The sequence below is a fragment of the Mastomys coucha genome, unplaced genomic scaffold (genome assembly GCF_008632895.1).
Source record: "Mastomys coucha isolate ucsf_1 unplaced genomic scaffold, UCSF_Mcou_1 pScaffold5, whole genome shotgun sequence".
Lineage (NCBI taxonomy): Eukaryota > Metazoa > Chordata > Mammalia > Rodentia > Muridae > Mastomys > Mastomys coucha.
This window is the reverse complement of record NW_022196911.1, coordinates 68,741,260-68,754,952: the sequence shown is the minus strand read 5'-3', so window position 1 is coordinate 68,754,952 and position 13,693 is coordinate 68,741,260. Positions and strand designations below refer to the sequence as shown.

At 41.3% G+C, this 13,693-nt stretch overlaps 2 protein-coding genes across 7 annotated transcripts in view; both read left to right on the top strand.

The window, feature by feature from the left end:
- Window positions 1-13,693, top strand: part of Aspa (aspartoacylase) — a 38,165-nt gene that overhangs the window by 14,728 nt on the left and 9,744 nt on the right. For 4 of the 6 annotated variants that reach the window (XM_031351247.1, XM_031351249.1, XM_031351248.1 and 1 more), the window contains 3 exons: window positions 1,590-1,697; window positions 7,505-7,614; window positions 10,463-11,107. In XM_031351247.1, the coding sequence (XP_031207107.1) occupies window positions 1,590-1,697; window positions 7,505-7,614; window positions 10,463-10,660 (416 nt within the window). In that variant the 3' untranslated portion in view covers window positions 10,661-11,107. Of the gene's footprint in view, window positions 1-1,589; window positions 1,698-7,504; window positions 7,615-10,155; window positions 10,374-10,462; window positions 11,108-13,693 lie in introns of those variants that run through there. The other 2 variants (XM_031351251.1, XM_031351252.1) reach the window with 2 other exon arrangements.
- On the top strand, window positions 6,231-7,038 carry LOC116077029 (translationally-controlled tumor protein). The gene has a single exon (XM_031351253.1). The coding sequence runs from the start codon at window positions 6,322-6,324 to the stop codon at window positions 6,838-6,840; it is 519 nt and encodes a 172-aa protein (XP_031207113.1). The 5' UTR covers window positions 6,231-6,321; the 3' UTR covers window positions 6,841-7,038.

The following is a 13,693-nucleotide window of genomic DNA, read 5'->3' as shown; positions in this document are numbered from 1 at the left end:
AAGAAAGAAGAGAGAGAGAAAGGAGGGAAGGAAGGAAGGTAGGAAGGAAGGAAGGAAGGTAGGAAGGAAGGAAGGAAGGAAGGAAGGAAACTAAGCACAACAAATTTTTTACATGAAGATAATTTAAAAATATACAGTCCAAGAGAATTCTTTTTTAACTATTTTTTATTATGAATTTCTTGTTGTACATTTCAAATGCAGCCCCCCTTCCTGGTTCCCCTTCCCAGTCTCCCCTCCACGAACCCCACACCCCATCACCCTCCCCTTGGCCTCTAAGAGGGTGCTCACCCACCTACCCACTCACACCCACCTCACCCCTCTAGCATCCCCCTTCTCTGGGGCATCAAGCCTCCATAGAACGAAGTGCCTCCCCTTCCACATATGTAGTGGGAACCATGGACCAGCCCATGTATCCTCTTTGGTTGGTAGTTTAGTCCCTAGAAGCTCTGAGAGGTCCAGTTAGTTGATAGTGTTGCTGTTCTTATGGGGCTGCAATCCCCTTCAGCTCCTTATTCACTAACAAGATGCATGTTTTGGTTGAATAGAAAAGACTATGTTGGCAAAGGAAGACCATTGTCAGGTGATTCTAGTCTTGGAAGGACAGTTAATAATGTACAACTGTATTTCATAACAGCTTTTCATAATGCAGAGCCATGTGGTGTTCATCTGGCTATATTAGGGTCAGGTGCTAACAGTGTGTGGCATTCTCTAGTTCTTTATGTGTGTCATTTATATTCCATAATATGAAATCATCTCATCTTCATTCCCACACACACCTTTAAAGGGTCAATGTGGACACAATAAAGTTTCATAATTCAAAATATATATATAGTAAGTTTTAATAGGTTGGTAAATAGTAGAAATGAGTAAAATTAAGATGAGGGTAAAGGAATTTATGACTTGTGGAATGGAATGAGGATATACAATATTACAAATTGCAAATAGTTTAAAGAATAAAGAAGGTGGTGGTTGAAGGGATGCATTTGTGAGAAGTCGTACAGGAAAAAGAGGCTAGGTAGGTGGTTTACACGAGGGGTATTTGATAGAATGAGAATGGATGCCTAAGCAACCACTGGAAAGACATGATGCATAGACTTACTGGGTTAGAATAAATGGATATAATTTCATAGAAAATGAAGAACATTGCACCATCTTATTAGTAAGATATATATATACTATTAAAATAAAGGCAAGAATGTCACTGAAATGCCATGTGAACTAAACCCAAAGCTTAGTTAACTAGACTTCTGACTACACAGACATACTCCTTCCTGATAAGGTGACTGGAGTCTATGATAGCTTCTCCTGTGGCTACCTACTTCTTGTCAGCCTCACTCACACTCCATCTTTACCTAGGTAATAAATTTTTCATGTTTTCACAATACTGAGGAAATACAAAAGAAAAAGGTAGTTCTTAGTTGAGCACAGCTCTGTGGATTTCCACATTCTGTATTTACACTGACATTGCTATTTTTCACGATGTTAAACAGTCATACCACACTGGGATCTAGATCTTTATATTTTTATGCTTAATTTTCTCAAATATTCTATTATGTATGTAAAAGTGATTGTATCTCCTCTGTACATAGGTATAGAAGTTGGTCCTCAGCCTCATGGCGTCCTGAGAGCTGATATTTTGGACCAAATGAGAAGAATGATAAAACATGCTCTTGATTTTATACAGCGTTTCAATGAAGGTGAGTAGTGGTGGCAGTTGTCTCCTGTGTTTATATGCACGGCTTAACTATGGGTGGGGGCTGTCTGTGCAAAACTTAACCACTTAAAATTGAAATAGTAATATCATCCAGGTCATACTTGTCACGTTTGTGATCTTAGCGAGCTCTTTCTATCTCTGTCTCTTCCTCCCTCTCTTCCATCCCATACACTCACTCACTTTCTCCAGGCTCTCACTCCATATCCCAGGCAGGACTTGAACTCTTAGTGCTCCTGCTTCAGTCTCCTGAGGGTTGGCATTACAGATGTGTGCCACAGTCAGTTTCTAGATGATTTTTTGGAGATTGCCTTTTTACTTCAACAGTTCCTCAGGGAATGACAAATAGACACATTCAAGAAAGGTAGCTGTCAAATAAATCTCCCAAATAAAGTCATTTCCTTTTCCAATTAATTTCTATTTTAAACAGCAAAGACAGATGAGGCTCACCCTGCTGTGTGAGGATCTAGAAGGTTAATGGATACTCGGGAGGGAAAGACATTTTCTTGAGTGGTGTAGCCACTCATAAATTGTCCATGCTTCTGTAAATTATCCCTGACCTTGCTCCTATATGCAACCCTAAGGAAACTTAGTGCATTATAAGAAAGATGTGAAAGTAGAAAGAGCAGAAAAGGATGACCAGGGAGTGGGAAGGGACAGTAGAGAACAACGGAGGATCAAGATAATCAAATTATATTACATACACACTTGAAAATAAAACCCATCATTGTGAATGGCTAGCATATGCTAGCTAAGAATATAGAAAAGATCAGAAAGTTCAAGTGTCCAATAAGCATAAGATGTTCAGGATCATGGGTAATCCAGGGAGTGCAAATTCAAGTGACAAACTTCATTCATTAGATTAAGAAAATATTCAAACCTAATTATAGTTGTGATATCAAATTTTGGCAAAGCTATAGGAAAAGAAAATAGGCTCATTACTTTCTGCTGAACATGTTATTTGGTAAAGATCCTTTAGGGGATAATTTTATATTTTTTAATCTTATATTCTTTTTTATATTCTGTTTTACATTCTTTTTAAATTTTACTCATCTATTGTTATATGGGAGAAATATGTATATGATTTATGACTATGTGTGTCATACATGTGTGTTTGACCTGGTGTGTGCACCAGGCCATGTGAGGACCTAGATCCTGCTCTAGCACTCTCCACCTTGTTCCTTTAGGACAGGCTCTCTCACTGAACTGTCACAGACTGAGACAATCTTTCTGGTTCCTTCCTTTCAGTGTTTACTGGCACACATGGCCACACCTGACTTTTTACTTGGATGCTAAGATTCAAGCTCAAGCCCTCATGCTTGCCCAGCAAGCACTCTTACCCACTGAGCCTCTGCATCCTCAGTAAACCCTTAAAATATACAAATCGCATGACCCAGCAACTTCCTGCCATAAAGAAGCACAACCACATGCACATCCAATGTGTTACATAAGGGCTGGCTGTACTGAGAAGTGTAACAATTACACAATAGTTTGCTTTAAAATAAAAAAAAAAAAAAAGCTTTAAAAATCTCAGAGATGTGCTATGCAAATAATTGCATTAGGCTGCATTGAGGAATGTATAGTTCATCAGAGCAGCTTTTTTTTAAAGACTTATTTATTTATTACATGTAAGTACACTGTAGCTGTCCTCAGATGCACCAGAAGAGGTCATCAGATCTCATTATGGGTGGTTGTGAGTCACCATGTGGTTACTGGGATTTGAACTCAGGACCTTCAGAAGAGCAGTCAGTGCTCTTAACCACTGAGCCATCTCTCCAGCCCCAGAGCAACTTTATCTCCAATGATAAAACAATGAAAATGACCCAAATATTTAACAGCTGTGAAGAATTAAACTAAATTGGGCAAGTCTTCAAAAATGTTAATTTTTTGAAAGCAAGCTGTTATTTTTTAACAAGTAAAATGGCTCACTGGGTACCAGCACTTGATCTGCAGGCATAAGGACCTTAACTTGAATGTTCACACCACATAAAAAGCCAGGCATGGTTGAACATGCCTGTAACCGCAGCATTGTGAGACAGAAACCAGAGACTCCTGAGATCTCACTGGCCAGCCAGCCTAGCCAAAGTATCAAGCTTCCTGTTCTGTGGCCTGTCTCAAAGCAATCAGATGCGGAGTGACAAAGGACAATGCTCAACATCGTGCTGTGACTGTTCTGTGAGAGAGCCTGTCTCAAAGCAATAAGATGGGAGTGACAAAGGACAATGCTCAACATGGTGCTGTGACTGTTCTGTGAGAGAGCCTGTCTCAGAGCAATAAGATGGGAGTGACAAAGGACAACGCTCAACATGGTGCTGTGACTGTTCTGTGAGAGAGCCTGTCTCAAAACAATAAGATGGGAGTGACAAAGGACAACGCTCAACATCGTGCTGTGACTTTCACATGTATGCATATGGGTGCACACAGCCACACACACACATGCACACACACAGCAGACCAAACCATACAATAAACAAACTGGCTTTAAAAATAGTAGTAGTAAGTTAAGTGTGATAGTGCATTCTGTAATTGAAAGCACTGAAGTAGGAAGTAAATGAGTTCAAGACCAACCTGGGCTACATAGTGTAAACCTGTCTTTACAATGAATTTATTATCACTTGCCAGAGAGAGTGTATGTGTTCATATATATATACATATATATGTATATATGTGTATGTGTGTGTGTGTATACATATATATAAATATATATATAAAGCTCTAGATTAAAGCATACTAAGCTGTAACAGTGATTGCTGGGAAGAGGGCCAAGCCAGGCTAACTTTTAGTTATGGTCAGCAAGAATGATGTGTTTATATACTATGTCTGTAGTTAACAACTGGATAGTGACCGGTGAAGAGTTTGTTGAGTAGATCTTCTGTGTACATCTGCTCAATTACTCAGTAAATCAAACTGTACTAAGTGTAACAATTACATAATAGTTTGCTTTTAAATTTAAAAAAAAAAGCTTTAAAAATCTCAGAGATGTCCTATGCAAATAATTGCATTAGGCTGCATTGAGGAATGCATAGTTCTGATGATGTAACTAATGAGCAGCTCAAGGTCTATGGCAGGTGTTGTCCCTTGGCCTCAGTATGCACCTCTTGGAGTCAAAAGAGCTTCTGTAATGGAAGTCCTTTGACCTTCAAAAAGTCATAAAAACTGAAAATCAGTTCTCACCATCCTTATCTAAGGACGAGTCTGTACTGTCTTGTGGAGCTGGTGTTCAGAAGGTCAGAACATTTGCACAACAGAACCTCAGATACCAAGTGTGAAACCACAGTGTAGTAAGTAATGATACATCCAGGTAGAAGGCCACAAGCCTGATAGAAGACAAGGTGTCCTCGTCAGTATTATAATGCCGTGAAGAGATGCCATGACCAAGGCAGCTCTTAAAGAAGAGCATTTAATTGTGGCTGGCTTACATCCAGAGGTTTAGTCCATTATCATTGTGGTGGGAAACATGGTGACATACAGCAGACCCAGTGCTGGAGAGGTAGCTGACAGTTCTACATCTGGATTGGCCGGCAGCAAGAAGAGAGAGAGATGCTGGGCCTGGCTTGCTTCTGAAATCCCAAAGCCCACCTCCAATGACATATTTCTTCCAACAAGGCCACACCTCTTAATCCTGTCAAGTAGTGCCACTCTCTAATTACCAAGCAATCATATATATGAACCTATTGGGACTATTTTTATTTAAACCTCCACACATGGCTTACAAACCACAGTCTGTGTTTCCTTTAATATGGATGTGAGGTAGTAACTACAGAACACCCCTCTCTACCTCTACATTATCAAAACAGCTCTTCCCTCTTCTTTAATCTAACTTGGCATTGTAATTAGTTTTTATAGCCCAGAAGCTTGAAAAAAAAAAAAAAGACTAGCACTCTGAGCTCGAATCCTTACTGTTCTTGGGAGCCCCTCTTGGCCATTGTGTGACTCTGTCTGTACTGACCTCCTAGGTAAGGAAAGGTTACAGGACGGAAATCTCAAGGTCTTCAGATAACAGTCACACAGATAAAGCTGCAGTCTATGAAATGCCAAACATGAGAGTTTGGCTATCCCATATCACAGAGCAGCCAGAGGACCTGCCAGCTCACCTTGCATGTGTCAGCAAGACAGCCAAAGCCAGTCTAAACCAGAGGAGCTGCCACCAACCCACAGAATCACAAGCTCAATGTAGAGGTAGATCCTTTAGGCTGCTAAATTCTAGGTTAGTGTGTTACACAGCAGAAGCCAGCTAGAAGTAACAACAGACCTCTCCATATCAATTCCTCTCTAAGGAAAGACTTCCCTCTAGGCTCCAACCACAACATACTCTAAGACCCTCCATTGGACACAGGTTCCAGTGTTTGCTTGGAGATTACATGCTCTATCTGTGAATGAGTCAGCACTGGATTGTTCAATTTTGCATCATCTTTGGGGTTGAACTCCACTGTTGGGCAGATTCCCTTCATCCAAAGAGCTCCCTTCTCAGGAGTTGTCAGATGTGCAATGTCCATGATTAAGACAAATACCCCGCTTTTCCGCCCGCTCCCCCCTCCCCCTGAGCGCTGCTCTGGCTGCACCGAGCTCGCTCCGCTGTCAGGCTAGCGCCACTGTCCCCAGCCGTCACCATGATTATCTACCGGGACCTCATCAGCCATGATGAGCTTTTCTCCGACATTTACAAGATCCGGGAGATCGCGGACGGGCTGTGCCTGGAGGTGGAGGGCAAGATGGTCAGTAGAACAGAGGGTGCCATCGATGACGCGCTCATCGGTGGAAATGCTTCCGCTGAAGGTCCCGAGGGTGAAGGTACCGAAAGCACAGTAGTCACCGGTGTTGACATTGTCATGAATCATCACTTACAAGAAACCAGCTTCACAAAAGAGGCGTACAAAAAGTACATCAAAGACTACATGAAATCACTCAAAGGCAAACTTGAAGAACAGAAACCCGAAAGAGTAAAGCCTTTTATGACTGGAGCTGCAGAGCAAATTAAGCACATCCTTGCTAATTTCAATAACTACCAGTTTTTTATTGGTGAAAACATGAATCCAGATGGTATGGTTGCTCTCCTGGACTACCGTGAAGATGGTGTGACTCCATTCATGATTTTCTTTAAGGATGGCTTAGAGATGGAAAAATGTTAACAAAATGGATCTATCACCTGTCACCATAATTGGCTGCTGCTTACCATCCACACAACACCAGGACTTAGGACAAATGGGGCTGATGTCATCTTGAACTTTTATTTTGACCGTGATTTATTTGGAGTGGAGGCATTTTTTTTTTTTTTAAGAAAAAACATGTCATGTGGGTTGTCTAAAAATAAAGTGCATTTAAATTCACTTTAAAAAAAAAAGACAAATACCCCTTATGTTGAAGGCAGCAAGCTCACTGACCATCTTTGTGAAGACACCCAGTCACAGGATATCAGAAGGAAGAGTTCTACCATAAGTTCATCCAAACTTTCATTGGACAGGTAATGAACTCCACCCTGCGGAAGGCCAACCTGTTGTTCAAGAATACACAGCTAGGAAAACTAAGAGAAGAGAGCCCAGTGATCATGACTCATGGTCCTAGAAAACACTGATAGGTGGATCTTCTGTTTCTGCCTCTGTCTATCACAGATTGGTGGAAAGTGTACTGATAGGAGTAATCACAGTGTCGTCACACCTCTCAGTGTTTATGAGCCCCATACCGGTTTGCAGCACTCTTCACTTTCTGTTGATCTTTCTTCCTTAAAATGTCAGCTTCCTTTTTCTAGGACATTCCTTGTTAGCTGTGATTAACTCATCTCACTTCTTTCTATAGGGAAAGAATTTCCTCCCTGTTCTATTGATGTCTATAAAATAATGGAGAAAGTTGATTTTCCAAGGAATGAAAATGGAGATGTGTCTGCCATTATTCATCCTAATCTGCAGGTAACATTTGTTTCTTTGAAATACTGAAAATAATAGTATTCTACTTTGAGGTACAGTTTGACCATTCAAACAGCATTTTGTGCATATTAACTTACTAGTATTTAAAGAATCCTATCAGTCCACTTTCCATTGCTATAATGAAATACCAAATACAAACAACTAATAAAGAGAAAAGCAGTATTCTGCTCACCATTCTGGAGGTTCCAGTCCAAAAGTGACCACAGTACTGGAGTTGCGGCAGGAGCATGTGATAAAGCAAACTATGCAAACAAGAACATAAATCGACTGCAGGACAGGACCACAGCCCCATTCAATTCCTCAGTGACCTAAAGGTTTTTCACAAGGAGCCATTTCCTAAAGACCCACATCTTTTCTTAATAGCACCACTCTAGGAACCAAGCTTCTAACACCTGTACTGTGGGGACAATACCCATCCCAAACTGTGGCAGAGAGGGACGCATACCTTATCTCAGTCCTCAATACATATGGCATGTGCTGGCTCTAGGGATACATCTGTGAGTGTGGCCCATAGTCTCATGTGACTGATAGTCTGGAAACACTGAAGTCCAGTGTACTATCTAGAAATGATAATGGCCAGATACTGTAACCTCATAATGAGGAGAGAGAGGCATCCAGACAAAACTTCTAGTATAAAAAATTCCTACCCATGTGCAGTGAGTGTGGAAAATCATATACATGGGCTTCTAATTTTGGTTTTGTTTTGCTGGTTTTTGAGATAGTGTTTTCCACTGTAGCCCAGGCTGGCTCAACGTCCTGATCCTCCTACCTCAACCTCACAAAGTTTGGATTATAGTAGTATGCCACCACACCTGAAATCTAGCTTTTAATTTCTAAACCCTTTTATTCTTAAATTAGAATAGCCATTGAGCACGGCATGATGTTACAGGCTGATAATCATAACATTTGGGAAGCTAATGAAGCAAGATTACAGATTTGAGGAACCTAGGCTATAATGGGAAACCTTATGTCCAAAAGAGAGAAGATGAGAGAGGAGAAGGAAGGAGCGACATGAAAGGAACAGAAAAATCAGAACTGTCCCATGGATGCACAGCTATGCATGACAGATCTCCTACTAATGATCTTTACAGCTGGTCACATGGTTGACACTTCCCTGAACTTGTTTCTCTGGAACATTCCTTCTACTGTCCCATGACTCTCCTTGGAATTCCAGTGCCCCCTGGTTTAATCAATAGATTAATCAGAAGATTAATCAGAGTGAAGAAGCTCTCAGAGGAATTAGGAGAAGTCAAAGGAAAGGCAGGGAAGAAGCGAGGTCCCAAACACTACAACACCCACTCCCAGTGTAGAACCTCAGAGCTCCTAGTGAGAGAGACCTAGGAAGCTAGCAGTGCAAGGCTTCTCAGCCAGGAGGACACATTACAGGGGACAGAGCTTTCTTTTTCATTGAAAATAGAGATCTCTCTCACACACTACCTCCAAACCAACCACAGTTTCCCCTCTCTCTACCGCTCCCAGCTTTCTCCCTCCTCCCTGAGCTGGGATCCACTCCCCCTCCACTTCCCTTCAAAAAGGAGTGCTTTCTAAAAAACAGTGCCAAGAATCTCAGATAATCTGACATTATTGGCTTGAGTATTAGTCATTGAAAACCACTAATCCAATTCAGATTCATACTTACTGACTCTAATAGCCATCAGGCAAACTCATAAAAACAGACCAATAGAGCCCACAAATTCAGACCAATAGAGCATCCTGCCTATAGCTTCACGGAAGCTGAATAGAAACTGAAGGGAGCCAATGAGCAATGGTTTTAAAAGACAGGGTGTGGTAGAGAGGAAGAAATTCCTAGGATGTTAGTCCAAGAAACAAAGGCCAGCAGACAGTGCCACCCCAGCCTCAAACAAAGGACTGTTCATGTGTATTCTCATCAGTAACAAAATAAAAAATTCAAAGTACAAAAGTAATCCTGGGGAGGCTGAGAAGACTGGCTGAGGACAGTAACCAACTGGATCAGTGCCAGGTCCCAAAAGTCAGGAAAGATCATTGGAGTTGCTAGACCATAAGGAATGTCTTCAGCCAGGTCTGATGGAACAAGCCTGTAATCCCAGCCATGAGGGTACTAAGGCAAGAGGAGCAAAATTTAAAAGGCCTTCCTTGGCCACAGGGAGATCAGGGCCAGCCTGAGCAACAAGTGAGACCTTATCTCGCTCAATGGTAGAGCTATGGTACTCTGAAGTCAGTTTTCAGTAGCCTATACACACACACACACACAGTTTTCTGCAAGAGATATTAATAGGTTCATTATCTCAGTAAATACTTTTGAAGAGCTACTAAGCCTATCTCCCTGAGATGGAAGATTCTAATTTTGTTTCTGAGGTAAGGCCAGCTCCTCTCACTGGTGCAAGAGTTTGTTACCTTCCCAGGTGGTTCTGAAGGACAGCTAGGGTGGGAAAGGGTACTGCGAGCAGCTCTTCTCAATGTCAGGCAATTGATTCACATGAAGATTGGTATTCAGTAGGTCTCAACAGGGAGTAAAATTCTACTTTTCTAACATACTCTCAGGTGATGCTGATGTTTCTGGGAAAGGTTGGGATGCAGAGGCCAAGGCTCTGCCCAGGCCTAGAGAACCATTTTAGCCAATTCCCAGACGCTTGGCAAGCACGGCAAAGCAGATGTTCTAGGGCTCCTGTGGTCAGAAGCATTGGTGTTAGAAGACTCACCTGCTTCTCAATACATCCCTTTTATATCTTTCTTTAATAAAGAATGTCTTTTTAAATGGACAATGTTAGTTATCTACAGCCTGACAGAATAAATTAAAAATAGGAGAAAAACTCAAACATAATGTATGTATTTTGATGTCTCCTGAGAGGATCAAGACTGGAAACCATTGCACCCTGGAGATCCTGTGTTTGTGTCTCTTGATGGAAAAGTTATTCCACTGGGTGGAGACTGTACCGTGTACCCGGTGTTTGTGAATGAAGCTGCATATTATGAAAAAAAAGAAGCATTTGCAAAGACAACAAAACTAACACTCAGCGCAAAAAGCATCCGCTCCACTTTGCACTAAAAGTCTCTGCAAGCTCACAGCTATGGGAGTCTTGCGAACATCTAAACTCTGTAAACCTCCAAGACCAGAGTGCCTTACTCTAGCTCCTTTCCTCAGCACCTGGCCCCATGCCTCAAGCTGTAAGCATCCAGTCCAGGTTCTGAAAGGAAAGAATAAATTAATGGATGTCTTTCAAATATATGTACAGTAGGCAGGCAAGTGTGTTTCTGGTTTCTGCATTATCTTTTATACATAACATTCTGGTAACTTAATGTTGTTAACTTTCACATTTAGAACACAACATTGAAATACATGCTACATGCAACTTAGCCTATAGCGAGACAGACTGAATGTATGTTTTCAAGTAACACATAAGTAGTAATAAAAACTAATAGTACAGAATTGGTGTTTTTAAGTCTGACATGTAAATTGATGACAGTGTATTAAATGTCCGTTCCATAAACTCTAGTGATGTCTATGATAACTGTAGGCAGTTCATAATCTTTCTGCAGATGAGATGTGAAAGGAAATGGATGCTGGATGTAAAGGTGCTACATGAATACATCAAGAAACACTCCCCTCAAGAAGCTAGTCATTATTCTTTAGGTGAAAAGTTTGGTTTGCAGCTCCCAACTGTCATTCTAAAAGAACACCATCACCCAGAATCATAGTCACCGGGGTATGATGGTCTGGCCTTTGGCAGTCAGCACTGTGGCCCATGTGGCCCCAACTAACTGGAGACTCCGAATCACAAATACATGTTTTCAAGGAGTTCTTCCATGTCTCAAGTGACAAGATTCCTTCCCTCTCATGAGCCTCCTTAAAAGACCCTGTTTCCCTCCCCTTACTGTCCCCACGGGAACCTCATACCCCTTCCCTCCTCTCTAAAGCCACAGAAGCCATGTGAGGAGCATTTTTATCCCATAATTTGGACCCCAAGGAACCACATTTATGGATTCAGTATATCTATCAAAAATACTGACATTGATGCTGAACAGTGGCTTAATTGGTAAAGTGCTCGTCATACAAGTAGGGACCTAAGTTCAGTCCCTGGCATCCATTAAGATACCAGGCACAATGGAGTGCAGCTGCAATCCCAGTGCAGGGGAGACAAGCAGCTCCCTGGGACTTGCCAGCCAGCCAATATAGCCAAATCAGTTAGCTCAAGACTCAGAGACTATATCAAAAAGTAAAGTGGAGAGTAATTGAAGATACTTAGCATGAGCTGCTTGTCTCCACAAATGTCCACACAGATATGAGCACATACACACAAAGTAATCATAATAATGCATTAACTGGAATATTTACACAGATACAAATGTAAACAGATGTACCAATCAATGTCAGTGATTCAGTGAGTGTCCAGTGCATACACACACATGTGCACACACATACACACATTTTTTATTCAAAGATAATCCCACTAAGCCAATATCACCCCCCATAAACAGTGTATTCAACATCTATTTTGTGCCTTGACAAAATGAGTAATTGAAATATGCTCTTCCTGCTGAATATCATAGCTAACATGTGACATATAAATCAGCTTCTACAAGTGTTGCCGACTCTTCATCTCACTTATTGTTCTGGTTCTTTTTTTTTCTTCTTATTTTTGGTATCCACTTCCTCTGAGCACATATTTATTCTACCACCCTTTCTTGGCACATTCTGGGATGTAGATACCAACAGAGACAATGTTGTCAAGGTGGGATGAGAGGGGAGTTGGACAAAGGGGGTAACTAGATGACATGGAGATTAAAAATGTTTTGTACACACAGTGAAAGCTGAGTTGCATTTTTGAAGGAGCCAAAAGATAGAGCAAGATCAGTCTGGGGAGGGAAATGTCAGGAGGGTGAAAATAAGCTTGAATGAAGGCATATAGGAGAAAAACAGCATGAAGGACATTGGGACAGAGAGAAAAGAAAACAAGAGATGAGTCTGGAGACTGTGGGGGAGGGAAAGGCAGACCATGAAGGGCCCTTTGTGCTAACCTTGAATAATGATGAAATGCCTATTGGGCACTAGGCACTGAGCTAAGTGCTTGCATTCATTAGCTGCTTAATCCTAACAATGATGCCTCCAGTTGGCATTATTATGATCACCCTCCTTTTATAAATGAGGAACCTGGATGGATATGTAGACTGTTGCAGATTCAGTCAAAATAAAAGTAGCTGAAAGTGATAAAACCACACAGCAATATGTATAGATTAAAATGATATTACATAAGGCAGGAGAAATGGCTCTGTAGTTTAGAGCATTGATTATTCTTTTAGAGAACCTGGGTTCAATTTCCAGCACCCACATGGTGGCTCACAACTATCTGTAATTCCACTTCCAGGTTATCTGACACCTTTTTCTGGCCTCCAAGGGCATCAGACACACATGGTACACAGACATTCATGTAACCAAAATGCCCATACCACCCCCAAAAGAATTTTGTTCAGGCTCTTAAGAGTATAAAGGTGCTTATAACCATGGATGACAACCACAATTTGATCTCTGGGATCCACATGGTAGAAGGAAAAAACACACTTCTGAACATAGTCCTCTGACCTTTACATATGTGTTGTGGCTTGTACATGCATGTGCACACATACACTAAATAAATACATGTAAGAATACATTTAATTAAACAGCACCTATTCAGGGTATTATGGCCATAGATAAATTACATATAAGTAGAAATTCTGAAGACTATAAAGATTAAATCAAGAAAAATTAGACTTCATAAAAACAATCAAATCTGCAAACTGAAACTGTGGCAATTTAAACTGCCCATTTTAATTTTTGTAATTAAGATTTAATGGAAGAGGCGCTCTGACACACCCAGGATCACAGAGTAGACCTTGGGCACAAGCTCCACAGCCAGTCCCACAACACCCAGAGGAAGCTCCAGTCCCAGGTGCTCTGACACACCCAGGATCAGAAGTGAGCAGGAACCAACATTTGTCCCAACACTGGGAGTAACTGGGACTAGCAGGACCAAGCACACAGGAACTCCGCCAGCCCAGTGACTTGGGTTCCTTCCGGTCTGTCTGGGCTGGGGTCCAGAGC

Bases quoted from the DNA above. Each gene is read 5' to 3' on its own strand.
- LOC116077029 (XM_031351253.1), top strand. From the start codon at position 6,322: ATGATTATCTACCGGGACCTCATCAGCCATGATGAGCTTTTCTCCGAC.